Source organism: Lissotriton helveticus, chromosome 11 (genome assembly GCF_964261635.1).
Source record: "Lissotriton helveticus chromosome 11, aLisHel1.1, whole genome shotgun sequence".
Taxonomy (NCBI): Eukaryota; Metazoa; Chordata; class Amphibia; order Caudata; family Salamandridae; genus Lissotriton; species Lissotriton helveticus.
In genome coordinates this window covers 1,132,253,132-1,132,279,068 of record NC_136072.1, presented here as the reverse complement: position 1 = coordinate 1,132,279,068, position 25,937 = coordinate 1,132,253,132, and the positions used below count along the sequence as shown (strand labels likewise).

The following is a 25,937-nucleotide window of genomic DNA, read 5'->3' as shown; positions in this document are numbered from 1 at the left end:
TGTTGAGGGCATTTTTGGAGGTATGGTACCGCATGAGGAAAGTCCTATCAGTTGATTATTGCCCCAGTTTGGAATTTCCCAGGTACCCCATAATTTTTGTAGGATAAGCTGAGAATAGCACTAATCAAAGCAGATATCAATCATTGGGGCAGTTATGGGATGGCGCTAGTCTCATTTCATGGGAGCAGTTAACGGCAGAAACTGAGGGTAGTCTGTCATGGTAGAAGTATATGCACATTTGTAACCACCAGCTGGGCAATCTCATTTTTTTCCACCTAGAGCCTAGATTTCAAGATGTGTCTTGCTGGAGTTATGACCATGCCTATATGCCCTCTTTACACATTATTATGTGTTAAACATAAGGGTGCGAGTGTTCTCGTTAGGTCCAAATTCTGCAGTGTCATTGTTTTTCCTTCATTTATTCATATACACTTCATCACAAACGAATCAAGCACTTATTATATGCTGCCTAACTGCAAACGATGAATTATGCAATGTGGATTCATTATTTAATAAGAATTGTTTTCATATTTATTTAAATTTTTAATTGAAATGAATTACTTTCAGTACCATTGCAAATGAACAACGATCATTGCGGAGTGTTTTCTCTATTTCTATTGGGTGTCAGCGTATTTTTTTGGTGAGTGGAGCACATTGTGTAAACTTGACAAAGGCTTCATAGCTGAAATGCATTATTTTGCACATTAAAATCTTGGTGGTAATCACTTGGTGTGCCGCTGTTCATTCAGGATTGTGGAATGGTGTATTTATGGATTACTGGATGGTTGCTGCTACCATTGCTGGCACTGGCACCGCGAAGTGAGAGGCCGCGTACGAGCAGCTCCGTTGTCGAAATATATATGTATATATATATATGTGTATATATATATATATATATATATATATATATATATATTTATTTATTCTTTTAAATACAAACCCATTCCCCTGAAGGAAAATGGGCTGCATTAAAAAAAATGCTTTTTTTAAAAGTAATCACAGGCACGGTGGTCAGCTGACCAAAGCAGGCCACCATCCTGTGATGGCCTCCAATCGTTATGAGTCACATTTTGAAAACTCTCTCATTAATATTCACACGGTAGGTCAGACTACGGCCCACTAGGATTTGGAATTTCAGGAACTGACCTACTAGTAACAGGTCAGTTCTTACAAATCTTCACTGGTTGCAAAAATATTGGTCGCATTTTGCGACCAGCATTCTTAGTCAAGATATTTATACACCTGGCCACACATCTCCTGAAAGCTGGGACAGTCTTACAGCTTAATCTCAGACTCCATATGACCTACTCCCTTAAAGCAAAAGGCGACTCTCAGAAACAGGTCAGGAATGGGACAGGGTGACCGCTATATGTTAGGATCCAAGTCACTTGCTAGAAGTCCAGCAAGTATGAAGCTTGAGTATCAAGGAAAGAATGGTTAATCATGCCTATGGCTGAAATTAAGGACAAGGAACACAAGATGTATTCTTTATACACGGAAATGAAAAGTCCATTCAAATCATACTTCTCTATTTAATGGACAGAAGAATCCAATATATACAAATGCTGCGTGGAATTCACCAACACGAAAATAACTTGGGACACTTGCTAAATTGTTAGGCAGAGATGTGGAAAAGTGCACTTGTTCCCACTTATGCCTCACTTCAAGTGAAACGTAGCAGAAAATTAGAAATCAACCTGTCCTGCCTATTTACATTATCCAACAGGAGGCGTTGTGCAATTTGCGAAATGCCAGTCCATAAAAACTCAACTGCCTTCATAAATTACAAGCAGGAGTGCTTGTCAAGTGGGCACGGGGCTTTCAGGTTCTTGCAGTCTTTCAAATGTCAACATATGCTACCTCAGATGAACAAACATTTTCTCATTTTTTGAAGACTTTCCCAGGGCTCTTGTTATTTTGGATAATTAACCCGCTTAACAGCTGAAATCATATTACCGATTCCATTTTACTCATACATGAAGCAATCTAAAAAAACGGGTTAAAAATAACATGTCCATTTGTTTTATTGCAGCCTGGACTTTAGAAAACAGGCGTTTTGTTCTCAATTCACATTTGGAATTCTCTGGGTAATTAATTTCATAACTCCACCACCAACGAATTCTGAACTATTTTCACAAGAAAGTTTTTTTTAGCTACAAAAACCCCCCACTGAAGAATTTGTGTCTTCCTCTCCTGGCACATTTGAACGTGTGCTGCAAGTCCTCGAACGTAGAAGTCTATTGAAAGAGGGGTCAGTGACAGAGCCATGAACATGGAACCGCAAAAAAGTATCTCCAATGCCATACTGTGTTGTGCTCAGAGCTCGTCGTGTTTCCCAGCCCCAGGTTCAGTGCTTGGCTTGATGAAGACCCCTTCCATCACTTTCCAGTAGTTGTTTGCATTTGGTGTAGACATCCCATGGACCTCTCTCTGCCCCCTGATGGGGTGGCTGTATTGTTCCCCTGTAATGGTCAAGTACACGTCCGTCCCTATATGCTTGAAGCGCACAGCTTCTTCGCGTTCCCAGTATGTGTCGCTGCACTGTACAGTCCAGGAGTCAAGGTCATCTCCTTCCCCATTGTCACCAAAGGCACTGACTTCCTGTAGACGCAAAAGAACATCATCATTAATATAGGCAATAAACTCACGCACCAGATCAGAAGCAAAGAAAACATTTTGCCTTCAACACATTCCCACAGACCTGTTGATGTTTACTATTAAAACTACTTCCATATTTCATGACAGCACCTTCAGGTTGTGCCTTTCACTGCAGGAAATAACTCAGAATGATAAAGGTGAAGCGTAATCAGGACGTTCTCGTTGTCTCTCCAAGATCAATGTAACCTGGGTTGATTAAGATCTATAGCTTACAACTTTAAAGTTCATACACTGGGCTCTAGAAACTGCTCAAGGTGCAACAGCTCTGATCCTCTTTGTCAGTGTATGTAGTCCTCTGTGAGTCTTTACTACTTAGAAAAACAACACATCATTTACAGTCTCAAACCATCACAGGCACAATACCTTTCCCTAAATATCTGAAATCGGCCCTAAGAATTTACAAACATTATAACTGAATTAATCAGAAGTTGTACCTATAGTTGTAGCTAATAAACACATCCAAAGGTTTCACCTAATAAATTATAAATAACAACTTTCCATTCGTTTTACCATAAATATAACGTTACAATTAATTAGATTAAAACATATCCTCACAAGTCAATCATTAATATTATTTAATACTTAATTGCCTGTAAAACAACATATAAAACAGTCCTAAGACAAAAGAGTACCCACAAAAATACAGTTGAAGCTATTCAGAGAACTATTAGTCACAATTGTCATCCACTATATCAAAAATAAGCAATGCCAGCTTCATAAATTTAACTATTAAGATTCTATCACTTTTAGACACCCCATATAAAATGACGACAGAAGCAGTAGTTTGTATGGCCGTTCTATCTAACTATAAGCTCAATAATATACTTCTATGATGGCAGGCAGGCAGGCAGGCAGGCAGGCAGGCAGACAGACAGACAGACAGACAGACAGACAGACACACACACACACACACCCCCCCCACCTTACAAATTCTATTTTTAATTTTGGCAGCCAGATTGGTGTCAGTATACAAATGTCTCCCCTGAGTATATAGTCCCATGTCACACACCGTTTTGATTCCAAATACTTAAGACAGATCAGTCACATAGAATAAGGAATACACTCTGATCCACCCATCTTGAGGACTTTGACACCTTGGACCCTTGGCAGCTAGGCTACTGCCCCAGGATGGGGAAGAGAAACCACAGTGATGCTGGCTATTGATTTAATAAAGAGCATTTCAGCTAGTGAGGACAGAGCAGGTGTATATTGTTAAACCTCTCTACTGCATGTCAAACCATGGACCATACCAATCTCTAGAACAGGGAAATGTTCCTCTCTTGTTTTTGGCCATCTGGTTTGGCTTCTTTCTTAAGGGATTACATACAGATCCTGTTCTTGCCATCTTTTTGCAACTACCAGGTACAGTGTGGAGTTCAACAAAGTCCTGGACTCTTATTGGAGTTTAATAACATCCATGTCCATCCATTAACTTAGCTCACTGGATATTATAGTAGCTCTACTGTGTCCTAAAGCCAACTATAATCTAACAATTGTTTGTTCAGGTCAGAATGCTCCAGGCTTCCTAAGCAATTGCAACAACTGGCTTTTGGGCATCCAAAGATGAATGAATAATGGTATCCTCAAATTGAACGTAATAAAACAGAAGTGAACTGCAACTGGTGACAAGGAGGATTGGTAGCGTAAATTCATATGGACTGCACAACTGAGAACTTCTCCCATTCAAGATGTGGCTAAATTGTCAGGCGCACTTATCGGTAAGAGCATTTCCCTTGCAGCACGGATTAACTTAGTGTCGTCCTCATGCTTTCACAGGCAGCAAGTGACGAAGAAGCATCCCATTTCTGCTCAAAGAACTTATTTTTCAGAGTTGTGTCAGGCTGCATACTCTCATGAATTAGACCACTGAAATAGACTGCTCCTATTTAGTGTTAAGGCTGCCATTAACAAATAGCAGCTTATTTAAATCACAGGATTTTGAGAATGTTTGATAATGAAAAAGTTTGACAATCGTTTATGATGAGAAAACAGCGTTATGGCTCTACAGCAAGCAAAGCCCAGACTTCGAAGTCTAGTGCATGATGCATAGGATTTACAAAGGTTCAGAAGCATCTGGCTAAAAATACGGACTTGCTTATCTGCGGTATTAGACGAGTGACCCAAGGAAATTTGTTCACAGGAGACAATCCATTTATAACAGGCTAGTATATAATTAAACAAAACACTAACACCATACAGCGCTATGCTCATTGGCAATGGAATCATAATGTGGGGCTATTTTTATTCTCAAAGATTCACCCCTCCAAATTCTCAAGAACAAGAAAGACAAAGGAAGCTTCCTGATGAACCTCATTCAACATTAGCCACAGGGTATTTCCCAATTGCACGGCAGGAATGTTTTTAGTAGACTTTCTTAGCGCTGTAGCTTCGCCCGTGAAGAAATTAGAAGTACAGAAGTTTTCAATACAGTATGGGATAGGGAACTTAATAGATCTGCCTGGTCGAGTGAAGAGAGGTAACCATCTTCTCAAACAAGATCAACATCATTCTAAACTCCATATGGCTGAGATAAATTCAGCAAGAACACAATAGAGAATACACAGAATACACTTCTCTTATAGAGCACATTTGAGAATAGACTATATTTTAGGAAAGTAATGCTCTCCCACCCATAATCCCAATTCTGAAAGTTAGCCTATGGTTAATAACTGTCTCAGGTCAAGTACCAAGCACAATACAAATCAATAAGCAACTGAGACAGAGTGTGGGGTCGTTGGCAAATTATTTATTTCTCTTGAGACGAGATTCTCAAAATGTAAATGGAAGCATATACTGCAGAATATTGCAGTATATGCTTATTGTGAGGTCGGGAGGCTTTCAAGAAAGTAACATGTGGCAAAAACATTGCTGTGATGGATACTCTGAAAATATTCAGAAAGCTAGAAACAGAAAATTTGAAGGGGAACTAAATGAACAGCAGCCAATAGAGGCCAACTTAAAGCCACTATGGCCAATAGAGCTGAAATAACTAGGTTGTACTAAAAGGTCTTTAGTAAAAGTCTGGTAATAAAGTAAGCTTGTCGTTGCCATGCCATGTACATGAGAGAATGGAAAGGTCCTTCTAGTTAAAGGGAGAACCTCACTACAGCACATTAAAAAAATTGCGGATTGGAGCAAGATAGATATACACAATAAAACAATTAAAATAGTATGGGGACCACAACACAGAGGGAAGCAGCTAATAGATCTTACAAACATCAGCAATCATTTTTAGCAGAAACCAGTTAAATAAAATCAAAACATATAGATTAAAACACCAATAAGGTTGGAGAGATCAATATTTCAGGTGGATAAGCAGCACCAAAGCTCAGGATAAACAATAGCATACAGATATCGCCCCATGTGGAGCTCAAGACAAAGCCCTGATTATTGTAATTTCGATATTTCCAGGCACTATGAAAGAGACTACTCATTTTTTTTATATCTTTATTGGTTTTTGATTTCTTTGATATCATCACTTCTTACTATACATTGTTTTCCTTCACATGACACCCTGCATACAGTACAACTTAGGCAAAGTAAAAAATAACATGAAGGACTACTCCGCACAACCATGTGACATCTATGTGCAGATTATCATTACATTTCGCAGAAGTCTAGACAATGCACCCTGCAACTCCCACATCCAAGTTCGATAATCGGCAATCTGTGCAGTACCATGATCTATTGTTATTTCTGCAGCGTGGTCTCCGACATGTAATGGTATTTGTTAGTTCCATGCATCAATATCGTTGGTCGCATATAGTTTTCTTATACATGACATATGTATCGTCAGAAGGCGCAATGAAAACCAATGCACAGTCTCTACGATCCCCAACAGTAATACTGTACCATAGAATGGAAGGAGAGAGGATGAAAGTGCACCAATAAGACATTCATTTTCTAATAAACATCTCCTAACAATCTACCGCAAACAAAGAAATTAAGAGGCTATCATTGTAGGAAGGTTAAAAAAAAAAAAATAAAAAAAAAAAGACATTGTAATATTCTGGAGCTGGGCTGCGTATAGGAGAGTGTGCTACTACCACCGTAATAGCAGGATATATCGGGCGAGACTTGAATGTATAAAGGTTTCTAAGAGGTGGTGTAATGTCTGCCCGTTCTGGCGGGGAGGGGGGGGGGAAGAGTGTGGGGTCCGCCACATCAAATGATGAAGAAGGCTCCTCATATCGTTGATAGATTAGTGGCCAGCAAGAGTTAAATATTGTGAAAATTACAATGGCTATGTGAAACATGCTCATAAAGAGCATTCTACTGACAACCCAGACAAACCACAGTGGTGCCAATGTTGATAGCCATTGACTTTACACACTTAATGAGTAAGCGAATAGTGCAACTGCTGAAGTTGAAAGCGCCAGGATGCCCTTTGGGTGACAGGACTGCGCTCTATAAGTACACTAAATAATAATTAATTGCTATTGTTAGCAGCAGATTTGGATCTTATGCACCACATCCACCAAAAATTTGGCTATGGGAATTGTGTAACGGGTTGAGGAGTCAGTCATCAAAATTCTCAGAGCAACGCTACTTTGTCTAGTGCATTCTACTTGCAAATTAGGGGCATCTATAGCCTTTTTCGGTAACATCCCCATCTATACCCTCTAATGCGCTCTAGGGCGTATAAAGTTCTTTTAGCTTTTGCTTAGCAAGTTTGAATGCACTTCACAATCCATCTTGAAATGCCAGATTTAGAAATAGGACTGCCCTTATGAGGTAGTGTAAATGAAACAGTTGCTTTGTTTTACGAAAGTCTTTTGTCTTTCAATATAACACAATAGAGCTCTTCTGATGTCAAGTGTGTGAAGAGCCCGTTCTGCTACTGAATCAGGTTGAGGAAAGAACACAGGTAGCTCAACTGATTGGTTAATATGGAAAGCAGAAACTACTTTGGGAAGGAATCTGGGATTGGTGCGAAGAACGACCCTGTCTTTATGGAGTTGAAAGAAGGGTTCTTCTAAGGTTAATTCTTGTAGCTCAGCAACACTCCTTAATGAAGTAAATGCAATGAGGAATGCAACCTCCCACCAGAGAAACTGTAAAGGACACTTGAGGTGGTTCAAAGGGTGAACCCACAAGTATTGTAAGTACAACATTAAGATACCACACTGGTGCCGGGGGGGATTCTTGGTGGTATAACTCTCTTTAAGCCTTCCATAAAGGCTTTAATGCCAGGAACTTTGAACAAAGACAAATGCTGTCTGTTTTGCAAATATGTAGCTACTGCTGCTAGATGCAACTGAATTGATGTTTAAGCTAGCCCAGATTGCTGTAAGTGCAGAAGGTAACAAACAATGTTCTGAACGGAAGCATCTAGAGGTAGAATTGTGTTATTACAGTAGGCAACAAATTTTGCTGCATAGCAAGCTCTGGTAGTTGGTTTTCTTGCTTCCTTCAAAATAGTCATACAGTCTGGTGGCATATTTAAATATCCAAACTCTTTGACTTCAGGAGCCAAATTGCTAAGTTGAGCTCCTTGGGATTTGGATGCTTGATTTCTTCAAGGTTCTGAATGAGGAGACTGGAGGTGAGATCTAGTTTTTGATGTGGAACTACTGAGAGCTCTAAAAGGGTGGTGTACTAAGGCTGACAGGCCCATACGGGAGCTACTAGAATCAGTGTGAGGGATGTTTGCCTGAGCCTCCAAACCAGAAATGGAAGGAGAGGGAGAGGTGGAAAAGCCTAGGCAAATATCCCTGACCAATTCATCCATAGGGCATTGCCTTTGGATAGAGGGTGTGGGAACCCGGAGGCGAAGTTTGCTCATTATGCATTGTCTGCTGCGGCAAACAGATCTATTGGAGGATATCCCCATTGTTGAAAGTATGGAAGGAGAACTTGGAGATGAAGTTCGCACTCGTTTATTTGTTGTCTCCTTCTGCTAAGGAGGTAGGCAATTTGATGGTTTACTGGGAGGTGTTCTGCCAGAACGTGAATCTTGTGATGTATTGCTCATTTCCAAGTTGTGTGAGAGAGTTGGAGACAGTGTGGCCCCCCCATGCTTTTGTACATTGTACATTGCTGTCATGTCCGTGCGGACTAGAACAACTCTGTCTGTGAGACGAGACTGAAAAGCTTTCTTTGCTAGAAATACTGCTAAAAGCTCTAGATAGTTGATGAGGAGTAGTTTGTGTTTGTCGTCCCTGAGACCCTGAATTGTGTAAAGATGGATATGTGCTCCCCAAGTCATGAGAGAGGAGTCTGCGGTTAGCACGACTTGTGTAACAGGGTCGATGAAAGGCCACCCTTTTAATAAATTGTGTGGGTTCCACCACTGCAGAGAGCAATGGGTGCGGCTGTCTACCAACACTAGGTCTGTTAACTGACCCTGTGACGGATTCCACTGACGTGCTAAGCATTCTTGTAGTGGACGCATGTGTAGAGTTGCATGAGGCACTATTGCAATACATGACGCCCTCATTCCTAGTAGCCGCATGAAAGTACTGTCTACCAAGGTTTGGTTGGTTTGGAACTGCAGCAACATAGTTTGGATATTGGAAGTTTTATAAAGCGAGAACATGACCCAAGCGGTCTTTTAGTTCCATGAACGAGTCTGGCAACAGCATTAAGCTAGGCCCTTAGAGGCGCCAACATGGATCTAGGAAGTCCACAAAGAGTTGCACTTCCATAATCCTATATAGGAAGAACTATGGCTTGGACCTCTGATCTGAAATGGTCATGAGGGAGGAAATGTTTTAATTTCCTTAGAATGTTCATTTGGTTGTTTGCTCCTTTGGTGGCAGCACTCTTGTGATCCTTCATGTTCAAATAATTGCCTAATGTTATCCCTAGAGATGTCGCTGAATCAATAATGTGAGGAGAGCAGCTGAGGGCAGATATATGCTTCATCCATAAAACAATCTTGGGTTTGTAGTTAGGTGGGAGGATGAGGAGGAATTCTGTTATGATAGCATTTAGTTTGAGATGGTTATGCATTAGCCAATTTTGAGTATTTTATAGTTACATTGAGGGACCTGATTTCATCAGGGGAGGAGATTTTCAGATATAGTTGGGAGTCGTCTGCTTACAAGTGATATAGAATGGTGGAGGCTTTCAAGGATTCTGCTAGAGGCTCAATGAAGTGGTTGAAGAGATTAGGTGAAAGAGAGGACCCTTGTGGAAACCCTGGGGTGAAGGCTATTGCGACGGAAAGGGATTTATTCACCTTAACTCTTTGGGATCTGTTGTGGAGGAATGAAGTGAACCAGTTTAGTACAATTCCTGACAGCCCCATCCTATGCCCAAGTAAATCTAGTAAACTATCGAATTAAACAGTACCAACCTCAGAAGATCGGTCAAGGAAAATGAGAAGGCACACTTTAGTTTTATCCAGTATTTTTAGAGAGTCTTTGACATGTGCATGAGTGCTGATTTGGTGGAGTGGCCTTGGCCGAAGCCAGGTTGGAATTGGTCTAGAAGTTGAAATTGAGCGATATGTTTGCAAAGTTGGACCAGAGCACATTTCTATAGGATCTTCGCCACGGTGGGAATGTTGGACATGGGCCTGATATTGTTACAGTCCAGGCCATCTGCATTAGGGAACAAATCGATGATAGAAATCTATACTACTATTATAAAGAAAGAACTTTGAACCTTTGAGGCGGGTAAACTCGGGAACCACAGCGCCAAACCAAACACCCAATACATCGTTGTAATTGTCAAGGTCTGCAGATGGACATAGGCTATACAAAAAAATAAAATATACGTTCTTTAAAATATTTACGATTAAAAAAAAAAAGTAGTCCCTTGGAAGTAGCGCCGGCCCCGATGTGCGTGCTGACATCAGGAGCGTGGGGAGGAGCGGCGTACAGGAGCGCGAGGAGCAGCGTCGGACATGAGCGCGGGGAGGAGTGGCGGGGAGGAGCGGTGAGGAGCGCGGGGAGGAGCGGTGAGGAGCGGCGGACAGGAGCGGCGGACAGGAGTGGCGGACAGGCGGGGAGGAGCGGCGGGGAGGAGTGGCGGACAGGCGGGGAGGAGTGGCGGACAGGCGGTGAGGAGCGGCGGACAGGCGGGGAGGAGCGGCGGCTGAGGTAGGTGAAGCTAGGTGAAGCGGCCCGTGTGCGGCTCATTGGGGGCTCTGAAAGTGGCGGGTGCGCTCCGGGGGACCTACGGACAACGTCGGGGCGGCCGGGGGCCCTGAAGCCTGAGACAACGTCGGGGCGGGAGGGGGCCCAGAAGCCGGATTGCTCCCGGACAACGTCAAGACGGGCTGCTAGTTATACTAATATGATCATAACAGCAGCCAAGAAGCATGAAGGTCAGGACTGAAATGCCATTTGATGGTCAAGATAACGTACAGTGATACAGTACTACAGTACTGAACAGAAAATTGCATTTAGGAGCGTTGTCTTGTTAGGTCGTATTGAATCAGTTTCTGATGAATCTCAACAATTTTTGCATGCAAGAGGAGAATTGATATGGTTAAGGGTATGAGTGTGGTCAGTCGGTTTACAATTTTCAAGATAGAAATTACCATTTGTTGTGGAAGGACCAGTGGTTGTGGACGTCCAACTTAATTTATTACAGTTTTCGCCCTTTCAAAAATTATGTATTCATTTAATGACATAAAACACATTTTGCCAGCACATAAAAGGTGGGACACCCTGTTTATTTAATGTACCTTAGGGGTTTCAAATAGTTTACATTTAGACTACATATTTCAATTCATTCACATTTCTTTTTAAAACGCGGTAAAATGATTTATTACTTAAGTACACAAATTGAGAGATCTGGTCAATTATTTTATCCCTCCACTTCACAAAATAGTCTTTGTGCTCTCTTCCCAAGCTAAAACCGTGATTTAACTGTTAAAATTGTTAGTAGAAATTTTTTGTCCCTGGTACCCAGGCACATTCAAGTCAAAGATTTGTTCCCCCTTGTTCCTTTTGAACTTCTCCATATTGCCATTATGTATGCAACATATTCAATCTGTTCTAGAAACATTCTATATTTCATTTTTATACTGAATAAACAAAAGTGAATAAGTGTTTTCCTTTTTGGTGATTATAGCCAGTGGGGGTCATGAACCAATAAACACAAGGTTATGCCAGTAACCCATTAACATTTGAGGTTTTCTAAAGCACCAATAAAGCAATACAAGAAGCTCTGACATTCATTAAAATTAAATCACAAGTACCTCTCCAAAATCCTCCCAGAAGCCTACAGCTTGAGATTATATACCATCAGCTTTCCTCTGCCCCATGGCATCTTAATCATAGAATATTAATCAAAGGTGCACCAAACGTGATATAAAAGACTGACCGTGGCAAAGAATCAAAACCAATTGAAAGCGTAGTACCATAGAAATGTTTCCACTTCTCAAAACTCAGAAGGATCCATTAGCCTGCCTCCAAAACTACCCTTATGTTCTATATGTGTGTTTCCTTTTCCAATTGACACCCTTTATCCCCCTTAATTTAGCAAGAATCAAATGGTCAGCATTATATTGTATGCTCAATAATTTACCCTCCAAAGAGTCAAGTATCTGTAGATATTGAATGTATGAAAAGAGAGAGGTACCCCTTAATTATATCAAGGGAATTGAGGTTCCACCACCTATGTAAGCAAAAGTTCCCTTGATACCAATCCACAGTTCAAAAATATAAAAACAATCAAAATAAAACTATATGTAAAAAATATTTTTGTGTTTTTTATTACAAATATAAAAAATTCACACGTAAAATTAAAAATACAACTAATGTATATCCTAAAATCAAATCACAGATACATGTACAGAGTATAAAATTCACAACTAAAATTGAACTAGTACATAATCAATTATGACCCGCATAATCGGAACGACAGACAGAAACATGTACAACATAAAAATTGTTCAATACAATGTGTACATTCGAAATCCTATGCATACACTTTGTCATATACAAAGATAAAATCTGTATTTCAACACAAGTGCTGGAATCTTGAATTGTACTTTGAAAGTGCGTCAACGCGTTTCGATGTATTCAGCAGTTTATACCATCTTTGTCAAGAATATTCTGTCATGTCAAGGGGGTCAAAAGAAAATACACACCCCTTGATAATAACTTCTGTATAGATGAGGGCAGTATCTTGAGATAGTCCCTTACAGTTTGCGGTAAAGTCTGGCTGTCCGCATACCTCCCAAAACCATGCAGAAGGCTTTAAAATATAATACTTATGGAACCCAATGTGCTCACGCAGGATTCAATAAAATTGTACGGTTCCACTGTGCTATTTTCTATTCATGGCATCCAAATTATAATAGGATCTGAAAAATGGCAATTCGCTGATAGCGTTACCCGTATATAAACGAGGTAAGTCGAGCCGTGATGCTCACGGGAAAACAGCAAGCTGCTTCAAGCTTCTTTCATGTTACCTATCGCCGGGTCGCGGAACCCCGGCGATAGGCAACACGAAAGAAGCTTGAAGCTAATAAGGCTTATAAGGAAGATCTTGCAGTCCCTTTCGCTTACGGCACGCAAACAATTTGTCATTGCTGTAATATTGCCCAGATTGGATTATTGTAATGCCCCTTCTTTGGGCATTAACAAATAAGCCTGCAGCTGATGCAAAATGCTGCAGCCTGGCTGGTGATTGACTTGCCTAAACACCATTCAGTCTCTGCCTCTCTTCTTTCTCTGTACTGGCTCCCGATGGACCGCAGCATCATGTTCAAAACCCTCTGCCTCACTCATAATCCTTACTATGGCCTTGGTCCTGATGGTATTAAAGCCCTATTTCGCCATTATGTCCCCACTATGAATCTCAGGTCAGCAAGCAAACATCTTCTTACTGTTCCTAGGTTTAAAAGGAGGAGATGGGCCAGGAGATCCTTTTCAATTGCTGCAGCCAAACTGCTAAAGACCTGGTTGTTCCCCTAGATGTCTGTCCGAGTGTGCCTTTTCTGCCTGCATGTTGTTCAGTCGTTAGCGCCTTGATGCCCTTGGGCTAAGTTCGCGCTCTACAAATCTTATATTCAATTCAATTCTCCCACAATACTCCTCCACGTATACCGTTAGACTTTCACACTCTTATACGTCTGTTCGTATACTTAGCTGGCAATATCCCCATTAACTTGGGAACGGTTTAAGGTTTCTTAGTGAGGCTCAGTGTTACAGTGGAGCCACACTTCAGGGGCCTAGCGCTGAGCGCTAACTTTACCCTACCAGTCTCTTAATGAACAAGCATGGCAATCGAAACAGTGTACGTCTGATTCCTTTTCCCTAAAAGTTGTGAGCAACCTCAAAGATTCAATGTGCTTTACAAAAACACTCAAATTATTCAAGATAAAATATAAAACAACTAGCACACTTAAGGATGGGTCAGTACGTGGTAAGCAACAAACTACAATTAGTCATTACCTTGGTGATATTGTTCCAATCTATGTTCAAGAGGGAAATGGGGTGACAGGATTCCAAGACCTGAGGCACATTGTGGGCTCATAGAGTAGAATAAAATCTCCTTTGTTTATCTGATAGTAAGGGATGTGGTATGAAGCAAACAACTTTGAGGTTTTGCCTGCTCTCAGGAGAAATCGAGTGGTGCTCCATATTATTTACATCCGTGCAAAAGCTCAGGACACAGCCTGAGTGGGGAACAGTCCATATTCTTCTATTCCTTTCTCATCCTCAATGTACTCTGCTGGCAAATGGGCACAAATCTAAGTAGGATAAATAACTGAACGTGCAGCTGGTAACTGCTGGCTCTCCAGAAATGCTGAATACCGTATTTGTAACAAAATTAATTAGTTGTGTTCAATGGGAAAGAACTGCATCCCATATTTTATGGATGAATAAATAGTGACCACGGACCACAGTTTTTAATATATCGTAGATACTATGATTATCTCAGAAATACAGAGATTAGTGGAGATAAACGGACTAGGTTCTATGCACAAACAATGGTCTGTTTTCTGAAAGGCTGTAACGGACCATCATATTGCTTTAAAAGATAGGCCAATGAATGACACAAGCAGACCACTACATGATTTGCAATTGTGATATCTGCAAAAAAAATCACTATTTCCTCAGTCATTAAAATAATATAAATTCTCGAATGGGTGTCATGAAGATGTGAAAAGTAGACACACTTACTCAGAATTTGGCTTGCTAGACATATTAAACGGAATATTTTCAAAGGTAGAAACGTCTTCTTGGCCATGCCTCTGCTCATTATGACTATTTTGGCCATGGCTCTGCTTATTAAGAGAGGTTCTGTTGTGAACCAGCTCAAGAATTACATTGAAGCTCCTCCTCATTTAATGGCCTCCTTGAAAATGACAAGATCCATCAATAAGATCATCGACAAAAGCTTAGAATGACATCAATAGGATGTGTGGACAGAAAAAAGAATTTCCCATGATTGCAACACTGCTAAATGACCCACCAGGATCTGTCGAGTACCTGGAGGAAGAATTCTCTTGTTGATGAAATACTAAAATTCTGGGATCTCTCATATTTAAAGTTTGTGAGGTCACCCAGATGTTTTTTTTACTTGTCACAGCTTTAATAGCAACCTCTCTTCATAGAATAGGTGAGTTTCCCACAGAAGAAGAATATCATAATTGTAAAAAATAATTAAGATGGAGGAGGACCTACTAGCGCTTATTTGGTTTTTTCAGGCCACAGATGTTCAAACACAATGCAGTTTACCTAGGGAATCATTTATGATATATCAAAAAAAGCGCGGCAACAACTGACTCTGAATATCAAAATAATACCACCTATAACATTCTTTGATGGAGAAGAGTCTGCTTTGGCTTATTCCAATACTGTATGTAGATGCCACTTGCAAACCACATTTCAATACTTACTCCTTCACCACCCACTGACACCCTCGACTACAATCTCTTCAATCTGCTGTCCTCTGCCCGCGAGACGCCACAACCCTTTCATGCTTCCAGCTTGGAGGGGGGAGGGGGAGAGAGGGAGGGAGAGAGGGAGAGAGGGAGGGAGAGAGGGGGAGAGAGGGAGAGGGAGAGACCACTATGGATCCAACTGCCGGCATTGTAATCCAGTGGTTGGACCGAGGGGCTGTTGGTGGTCAGACCAAAATGAGGCCCTAAGTGTCTGTTCTTACATGGACATTTTTTAAAGCAAGGGAACAAAAAGGGCAGAAGAGACTCTCAAACATTTGTAAGTGGACCTCTGCTTGTGCTTAAAAATGCCATGCTTACATGACAGTTTATCACAAGCCTGTGCCAGATGGATGAGGCACCAAAATAAGAACATGGTTTCTACATTATTTTGAACTTGGCTGGATGTCGCTGATGCATTTGGTCAAGTAGGGTAGATAAGGGATCAAAACATGTCTTTAAAAAATGTCAGAAGACTTCCAACAGCTTCAAGGCAAATATTATGTTTGGAGACTAGAGTAAGAGAGAGATAATGCAGGTAGATGATTCAGGGAGAAATTACTGGGAACTTGCTCAAAAAGGAGGTGGTGAGCTTACTTGAGTAATAGGAGGTCCCTCAGAAGAAGCTAACCAGGTAGATGATAATGGGCAGAGGTATTATTGGGACTAAACAGGAAGGAAGTTTAGTTGCTCTATTTCCCAGTAGAAAGTCCAGGTAAGCAACTCAGGAAACGTAACAGTCCACAATTTTGCCACTATCTCCTTCCTTGACCACTGGGATACTGTACTATTTTAGATTAGACTAACAACTGCAGGCTTAGAGGCCCTGGGTTTTCCTTTTGAATCAAGATAATTACTTGTGCATGGGAAACTATTTTGGCGTGTAGCCAGACATCAGTTCCCTTGTCCGTCCTGTCCCTCCTACAGCTTGTCTAGTCACTCAGTTAATTTCACTAGTTATGGTCCCAGAAAAGTAACTTGCAGAATGTTTGTATAGTCTTGGCCAAAACTAGGGATGTCAGGGTGGAAGCCAGGAGCAAGGCTCTCTTAGTGGTGCGGCAAGTGTTTCAGAACTTGAACCTGACCCCTTCCTTCCCTAGAATTGTTCCTAATCTACATTTTGACTGAAATGGGGCTGGGGCTATTTTTTCCAATCTACCCATTCCCTCAGGATTGATCCCACCTTCAGATTAGTAGGAGATGGGTGAAGAAGTGGCACCAGCCTTTAATGTTTTAATGGTTGGGTAATTGCTTCAGATTCTCTTCAGAAAACATTTATATTGCACTTCAAGATCTTTTTTTAGGTTGTTTGAAAGGCTCAATACGAGTTCCAGTACTGACAGAGAAAATAAGGCTAAATAATTTCTTTATAGAGTCACAGTATAGTGCTTCAGAAAAATTGGAAACGTGCTTTCTGGGCAGCAACAAGGAGGACTCCGATGGCAACTGTAGGGGCTGTGGAAGTAAGGTTGTTGGTGAATCCTGAGAGCAGGAAACCAGCAAGCACCACACCCGGGGAACAGGTGGCTTCCGAGAAAAGGATAGTATTAAAGATATTGTCCGAGGTTGACATGTGAAATAAAACCATGATGTCAGAGAGAGAAGAAAAGCAACCATACAGTGGTACTCCAACCCCAAGCGAGGCTGAATTTAGTAACTAATGCAAGGTATGATAGCCAGTGCAAGGAATAGCCTCTGCTGTCCACAAAGGGCAGCCATCTTGACCCAAGCAAAACCTGTTAAGCTGTCTATGTAAAAGCGAAGAGCCCTATTCACTGCCAGTGTGATGTGCCTGTTCTGCATGGGAGGCAGGATTTAAAAGAAAGAAGAAAAAAAGGGATGGGTTGAGGCAATATGGATTGATGAAAGCAGAAATTCAGTATTACTTCAATGACAAAGATGGACTGGATTCTTCAAATTAACATGTTTTAATGAAATGTTATGCATAGTTTATATTAGCACAGAAGGCCCAAACATCCCTAGTGTGTCTGACATCTCGTTTCTCCTAACCCGTTTAGGTAATTAATCGTCACTGCTGTTAGCTGTATTGTCTTCAAAATAAACATTAAAGGCCTTTAAGGAATATGAACGGCCCTGCATGTCAGCATAGGTAACCAGGTCTCTTGAATCTAAAGCATGGTCAATTGAACACCCCATTTTAGCAGGTATGCATTCATAACCATGGTATTAGATGCAAACAGCATTTGAAACTGGAAAATATTTCATTACTCTCCAGTCTTTTGGCCACCACAAGAACTATTGCAGAGTGGCCACAAAAAGCATTAATGTGCCTTCTGAGTTCCCCAAGCGCCAACTCCACTGGTCCTCGATACACTCTGGCAGAGTTCTCATAAGCCTCCTATTGGGTATTCTGAATACACTAAATGGGAAAGGCAGAACATTACAAAGGGTAGAACGCTGTACAGTGAAAAGAAGATCTGATAAACAATCAGACAAGGCTTTACAAAAGGTGCAACAATTGTTGTGAATAGAAAACGGTGTCTCCCTGCAAAGCAAAAAAATAATAATCTTGGTTTGTGTCTGTCTGTGCCCCAAAGTAGTACATTTCGGGACCATAGAAACTTTGGGTTGGTCAAAGTTGAATTACATATCCAGACTCTGTATGTTTGTTACTGCTGTGTTAAAACCCTACCTAAAGTTAACACAAAAGCCAGCATCCAGTAATGTAATAATTCCCAAAAAGTCTAGGATTGAGTATGCCTGATTTTTTTTTTAAAAAAAAGCGTATTCGACTGGTAGTGGAAAGAAACCGGTACCACTCATGCAACACTTCTTGATTCTGGGAATGTTAAGCAAAGCTTGATTGGACGCGCATAAAGTACAAGAAGGGCAATAAGATGAAAACCTGCCCTTCAAACACACTGGACCATTAAAGTGGATTGCTTAGGGAACCAAACAAGAGGCTTTACACACAGACAATTTGAGCCACTATAGCTCATATAGTTTCAGGCACAGTAGAACTTCGTTTTTTGGCAACTGGAACATGGAGAGAATGGTCTTCCAGGTCTATGACACAAACAAACTCTAAATATTTATCTTTGTTTTCTCAACTTCTCTGCAAGATTTAAGAAAGCAGTGAAAGACAAAACTAGGGATGGAGAGTAAAGCGAACCTTGTACAGACTGCATCAAGGGCAGAGTAGTGCAATGAAGGGGAGTATGGCCTTGACATGGGGGAGAACAACATTAAAGAACAGGTACACACACTTGGGGGTAAGCATAGCAGAACAGCACAGAGGGGAAAGACACCTCAATATTTCAGGACCTGTCGTGGCAAGGAAAGGGAGACAGACGGCTTAGGAAAAGAACAGTGTGTAAAGTACAGGATGCATGAAATAGAAGCATGAAGGGAACAAAGGCTAAAAAGAGCTTACAGCAATCTCCTCTGTACCTCTGCTGATCCCAGCTGCCTTGCATTGTTATTGAATGCATCAAGGCGGGCTGCAGATGTAGCACTGGTGGTTTGTGGGCAAACAAGCCCTTCTGTTTGATAACCTACCCGACTCGAGCAGGGAGAAGTAGTGCATGTGCACACAGAGGGTCTAGTGTTTGTTGAAATAGATATCTCACCTGATTGTTGGACAGTGGCGAAGAGAAGTGGTGCGTATGCAGGTTCTTCCCTGTATTAACATGTGTTAAACGTATTGCCTGCCCACATTTAATAGGGGTTCCTCTGAAGCAGGCACCATCTATTTTCCCTCGAATTCTCCAATAGCTGTTGGCATCATCAGAGGCTTCAACACCAGTAACAGACTGCTGCCCACTTCCTAGTTCAAAAAACAAAAGAAGCAAAAACAATTAGGTCTACAAGTTCTAGTGTTTCTAACTGGAGTACCCTGTGTGACTAGCTGGGTAACTGGATAAAAAAGTTTCATAGATCTCCTCACCCACATCGCTCAGCACAGCTGCAAAGTGTGGACTAGTGCCTGGGTCTTACCGAGCTCTGCGCTTGACAGAGGAGAAGAGAGGAATATTCAGGTCATCTTGTGGGCTTTCACCCACTGTTGTTTTTACTGTTTACTTTACAAACTGATCTGCTTGGTCTTCTCTGGATGAAAAGAAACACATGCAATGCACGTTCAACAAAAGTTCTTTAACCAACAAGCAACAAGCAACACTTGCGTAATTTACCTGGACGGCAACCCACTTGAGATGCACACAAACTGGGATGAAAGGTCACCAGCCTTTAATGAAAAGGTATGGACACAGTTCAACATGCCAGTAGATTGAAAACAGCCTTATTTCAGCCTGATGCGTTTCGAGTATTCTCTTCTTCAGAGGCTTGGCGAAGGTACGTGCTTTGGCAAACACTCTCCCCCATTATATATGCATAATGACACACCCCCATTGGGGCTGCACAAATGAGACGGCGTTCAGGCATTATGGGAGTTGAAGTATTCATAATCCAACTGTTTTCCCAGCGCACTGTCATAACTGCTTTGTAACCATACAGGCTCAGAGTGAGCCCCAGCAGGTGTAAGGGTCCTCAATCCTGCATACCAGCTCCACGTTGAAGGCGGTGAATCCAATCCTCGTGGCCCCCTTTGATCCTGGGGTGGTCAACTTCCATAATGCCTGAACACGGTCTCATTTGAGCAGCCCCAATGAGGGCGTATCATTATGCATATATAATGGCGGAGAGTGTTCGCCAAAGCATGTACTTTACGCCAAGCCTCTGAAGAAGAGAATACTCGAAAAGCGTTAGGCTGAAAAAAGGCTGTTTTTAATCTACTGGCATGTTGAACTGTGTCCATACCTTTTCATTAAAGGCTGGTAACCTTTCATCCCAGTTTGTGTTTGATTCAAGTGGGTTACTGTTGTTTGTGTGTGTGTGTGTGTATATATATCACCGTTTACCGCGTTTCACAGGCAGCCTCTCGCCTACTCGCAGCGCTGCACAGAAACCTCGGACACGGACCAGTTAAGTGCAACTCTTCTTTAATGACACAGAGTCTGACGCATGACGTTTCGGCTCCATATATAACGAGCAGCAAGTGTATGAGCACCACATTAACACATCAGCAGATCATTATGCAAACAGTACGATTCTGGTAATTTCACTCTCCCTTAAACCCCCCGTTCATGATAAAGTCACCCATTTACATGTGGTCTCATTTTAGATTTTCATTATACGCTAAACCTGAGGTGTGCCATCCCATCATCCATCCTTCTTCCCTCTGTGCTACTTATAGCATGTTATCCAATATTCACCCTCCTATTCCTCTATAGCTCCTGTATTTGGGATCACTCAAATCGTCTCCTACTTTTTTCCTCGCAGCTCCTGCCCTTAGAGACCTATTTTCCAATAGTTTTTCATTTCATACCTACTTCCCATTTCCTGAACGATGGCGATGTCTCACATCCCCACTTCTGAGCAATGTTCCGTTTCGCCACCACATACCCCATGTTCACCAAAATCGTCTTGTATCTCGTGAGGTCTGAGGGCCCCATATACCCAACAGGGCCCTTTGGGGTACCAATTCAATCCGAATTAAGGTCATGTATGAGACCGTGTATTATCTGATGATGATAGATGCAGCACTGGAATTGAGAGGAAATCGTAAGCAAATATGCCAAACCAATAGATCAAGAAGAGTGCGTTCTCCCGAGCCTGAGAGTGTAAATACCTACGGGCAAAGTTTGGAATTTTGTATTGCTCGTAAATAGATGTCTGTGCAAGGTTCTCCATGCTCTGGAAAACCTTTTAAAGAACCGCAAATTGAGCTCACTTGTGAAATATGCCATTTTCTCCACTGAACCTGTATGCTTCTACATTTCACCCCCCTGATAAGTTCACTAATACATGTTAAAGTGGTTTTCGACTTTCCTATTTAAAAATGCCATAAGCCTGAGATGGGAGTCCTTGTTCACAAGGGCTCCATCCTGTCCTTTGGCGCCCTCCAGACTAAATTTCCCTAGCTTCCACCGAATTTTTTCGCTATCTGCAAATTTTACATGCCGTCCAGACCGCCATTCCAGATCTCTCCTCGATCCCTCCCATTTCACCCCTAGAGGATAGATTGTTATCTGAACCGCTCCCCGAGAAGGCTATCTCCTACACCTATCGCAAACTGTGCAATAATCTCCCCAACTCCTTCCCGTCACTGCGGACCAAATGGGAGGCGGACCTAGGCCCCCTAGATGAGGAAGACTGGCGTTCGGCTCTCATGTCCCCTAGGCAAGCGGCTATCTGCCATAGGTTTCGTCTGATCCAGTTGAAGGTCCTGTATAGGGCATACATGTCCGCTCTCACTTTGGGCGAAAATTGGGCGGCGCCCTGACCCGCTGTGCCTTCGAGGCTGTCACTTACCTGGCACCTTTTTTCACATTCTGTGGGACTGCCCGAGGGTGCAGCAGTTTTGGGGCCGTGTTCTCCAGAAGATGGGCGACTCTTTGGGCAAGCCACTGCCACGGTCGCCTAGGCCATGTATTATAGATATATGGGAGACCAACGACCTCAATGTTCAGGAACTGCAGTGGGCAGCTCTGGGATTCCTGCTGGCTAAACACTCCATCGCAATGAAATGGGGCTCCCATGACAGACCTCTGGTGGTGGGGTGGGTGGCTGAAATGGACCGATGCATGGTTGCAGAAAAGACTGTGTACAAGATACGGGGTTGCCCTAAGGTGTGGGACAGGAAGTGGGGCCACTGGAACGCATACAGGGGTGAACTGTGTGATTCTCCAACTGCTGAATTAGCTATGTCACGTGCTGGACCTGTGGGACGACTCCTGCGTTAATTGCTGATGTGTCTGCATGGCGATGTTGATCCCTACTTGCTACACCAATAGTGACTAATTTATGACTCTGCTCTTTTTATCTTTTGTATGTTTGCATTATGTGACTGTAGTTGGTTTGAAAAAACAGAAAAAAACTAAACAAATGCTTAACTTTATTGTCTTCTGATCGTGTTCCAGGTCTTATCATTATGTCATGATCTGTGATCGCCGCCTAACCTCCGGGATGTCGGCAAGCAGGCTGTGTACAATTCTGTATTTTCTATGATTACTACTCGCTGCCGGCCCCAGGGTTATAGGCACTAACCAGCTGTGTATGCTATGCCTTTTGCAATAAAAATTGTTATACCAAAAAAAAAAAATGCCATAAGCTACCTTTGACAGTCCGTAACTCTTTGTTCTCCCTGGCTTGTTTAAAAAAAAAAATAGATTTGGTGTTATTGCAACAAACACTGCTTTTACTTCTAACAGATGTATGTCTCTGGTTGCATTTTGTTATTGATTCCTGTAGCCTCGCCTTCATTGGTTTAGATGAATACTCCCTCTGGTATGGGAAGCATTTGTCACCATGGTTACAGTTCTTGGATTTCCTAACATTTGTAATGTTGTCTAGTGCCCATCAATGGCCATAGAACATTTAAAGGCTGGTGGTATGCAAGTCATTCATTTAACACATAAATAACTTTAATGTTCCACTGCCTAAAAGACGGCCTCCGGACACGGCTCCAACGACACGTAGCGGTTTTTATGGGATTCTGGTTTACTCTGTGAGAATCCCCCATCTACTCGAGACCTTAGTTTCTCTCTACTCAGAAACAACAGTTGTCGCCGCATCTTAACCCACACATGACGGATTTTTTCATCGCCAACTATTCCTTTGCCCTGAAAAAGCCCATTTTTGGGTGAAACGCGTTGGCTGGTTTTGTCATCTGCATACTGTACATAGCAGAAAATAAAAGATGAAAAACAACATTTGAAGAGGTCATGTCATTAAATGCTTATACTTTTTTCTGTTCTCTATATGTTGCCTTTCATCCAAAGTAGCTTGTAACATTTCCCAACGATTAAGAGAGAATATAGGCATATGCTGCAGGGGCCATTACTACTGTGCCTCATTAAGGAATTACTCATAATGCCCTGCGCACCCCAACCCCCTCAATGTTCCCTAAACACAGTGTATGGGTCGACTATGATGAACATCCATGATGAGGAACTACCAAAACATACACATGTGTATTTTCCTGCTCAGTCCTGCCTCTTAATTGTTGCCCATAACTATCAAGACAGAATGCAGAGCAGTTCACCAATAATTTCTATTTGGAGGCCTCCAGAAAAAAAACTACACTATCGAAACATATCCTGGAAGGCAGTTTGGTAAAATAGAAACCTGAAACAACCTTCAGCAAGAAAGGCGTGAGTGTGAGGGACTACCTATAGGAAGTTAGAACTGTTAAAAGCCACAATCGTCCTCTCCTCCTCTACGGTGTTCAGGCATCAAGAATTCCAGCATCAATTAAATGAAATTCATTCTTTCCTCGTCCAGGGCTCGAAGTGGTACACGTCAGTTAGCTGTGCTGTAAAACAGGACCACTTCCTTTCTGTCACAAGACGCCCCTACTTCTCTGTCCCTGCCCCCCGCGATCCCCGTTCTTCCATCTAGGTGCCCTCACGCCCCCACACCTCCCGTGCCCGGCGTGGGGCCCTCTCTCCGCGTGCCACTCACCTGAGCCGTACTTGACGTCGTGGGAGTGCAGCCGCACTCCGTGCCGCTGGTTCAGCAGTTTGATGACTGACCCGCAGGTCACGTACTCGTAAGAGTCGGAGGCACGGACGGGGCCCAGGCAAAGGAGCAGCGACAGCAGCATGCCGAGGGCTCCAACGGGAGCCGCCATGTCGCAGCCCATCAGACGGTGCACGGCGGCAACGGAATGAGACTGGCAGCACACTTCCCTCAACAAGAACCGACCAATCACAGGGCGACACCGGTAACTGGGAGGAGTTTCCGGAAGCAAATCAGAGCCCGCCCGCTTTCAACAGGGTATCCTCATTCGTCGATTCAGCAAGCAGGCGTATCTTGGGACACGCATGTTAACACGACTGGGGTAGCAGTCTGTCACTCAAACACCTACTTTTGACAGTAACACCGGTAGCCACGAAGGCGCATACTATAGGTCCACGGAGGAACTCATACAACAACTGCCAACCAATGAGAGTCGGCTGCCGGATGGCATCGTACTGGGAAGAACGCAAAGACAGCAAATCCCATAGCTATGACGTCCGTCAACGTGCTTCATGTTTATTGCATCAAGGGATAGGAGCCTCACGCGCGCATGCGCATTCAGTTCCGTGATTATGGTTCCTTGCTGCTCGGGTATAGTGTGCACGTGTAGTCCCTTTTCCGAACTTCCGCACTTCTCTTTTGACAATGACTCACGAGGCTGCAAGGCTCTGAAAGCCCTAATATGACTCCCGAATATGACTCACGAGGCTGCAAGGCTCTGAAAGCCCTAATGAGGGCTTGCCGAGTGCCAAGGTTTCAGATTGCTATGTGAGACATTTTCATAGTTTCAGTGCAATTATGAGTGACATTTCAAGAACTATGAGTGACACTTACTCACAAGTAAAAGCAAGCAATGGAGACGAAGGAAACATACAAATATTAGCAATGACTTCCCACTAAGCAAAGAAAAACTCTTAAGAATATCTTAAAACTGCTGCAAAGCACCAGAAATGGAAGGACACCAATGGTAGACAGAATGTGTGACTGCAGTCCTCGGTAATGAAGGGCAGGCAGGCACTGCAGCTGCTCAGAACATTATCTTAGCCGCACCATGCAGATTGTGCACTATTGATATAGAGTACACCGGGTTGACTGGTGATGGCAGTTGGTCGGAGCAATTGCCGCTGGAGGAAGCAACAGGATGTTGTTTAGCGGTGACAGAAAGAGCCCTGTGGTAACTCTGCTGTGCCTTTCTCTGCCTGGATCTCACCAGCCAGTGTTTTTTCTGTAGTTTCAGTAGTTGTTTTAGTTAGGGGTGGGTGCTCTGCTTTGTGGCTGGTATGGACAGAGCTGCCAGGTTTTCAGTTTGCTCATGTGTGCGATTTATAGGCTTTAAGGGTATTTAATGAGTAATGTTTCGTTGCCTTATATGTAACACTTAGTAACGAATTAAAGACAGCTCCTAATATCTTTTTTCATGCAAGTTTCATTTTTTCATAACTTATTCTTGTATTCAGCCTTTCTCATAACCCATAGACTGAAGTGCAAAGTGAGATCTCTTTTGACAACAGCTTTCACCAATATTCCTTTCGTTTACAGACCCAAAATGTGTAAAGGCTCTTGATGACTGCAGAAGTAGTCACCAATTAAAATGAGTGCGGCTCATTAAGACTAAGAATATAACTCAATTCGGATAATAATATAATTAGAGGTAAATATTTGGTCTAAGGGTGAAAACTATACCTCAGAACAAATGCACAGTGCTGCTGTTAATGGGACATGATTATTTTTTTACGGACCTTTTCATTATTGCAGTGTCAGGATGGCAGATGCTCCCAGCTGCAGCATGGCTCTCTTTTGCTGCTGACGACGTAGTACAGAGGGCGGGCACAGTTTAACCAAAGTTTTAGCCATAAAAGAAATCTGTAAGAGGTATGTATGGGTGTGAACA

At 42.4% G+C, this 25,937-nt stretch overlaps 1 protein-coding gene across 1 annotated transcript; it reads right to left on the bottom strand.

Annotated features, from left to right (window-relative positions):
* Positions 1-1,512: 1,512 nt before the first annotated feature.
* Positions 1,513-24,235, bottom strand: SDF2L1 (stromal cell derived factor 2 like 1). The gene is made up of 3 exons (XM_078667878.1): positions 23,990-24,235; positions 19,099-19,295; positions 1,513-2,601 (listed from the first exon to the last, which is right to left on the bottom strand). The coding sequence occupies exons 1-3, from the start codon at positions 24,168-24,170 to the stop codon at positions 2,317-2,319; spliced, it is 663 nt and encodes a 220-aa protein (XP_078524004.1). The 5' UTR covers positions 24,171-24,235; the 3' UTR covers positions 1,513-2,316.
* Positions 24,236-25,937: the final 1,702 nt, after the last annotated feature.

Excerpts from the sequence above, each read along its gene's own strand:
- SDF2L1 (XM_078667878.1), bottom strand. The coding sequence starts at position 24,170 with ATGGGCTGCGACATGGCGGCTCCCGTTGGAGCCCTCGGCATGCTGCTG. Across the intron at positions 19,296-23,989 it reads CGACGTCAAGTACGGCTCAG|GAAGTGGGCAGCAGTCTGTT; the intron begins GTGAGTGGCACG and ends TTTTTGAACTAG. Across the intron at positions 2,602-19,098 it reads CGCCACTGTCCAACAATCAG|GAAGTCAGTGCCTTTGGTGA; the intron begins GTGAGATATCTA and ends TTGCGTCTACAG.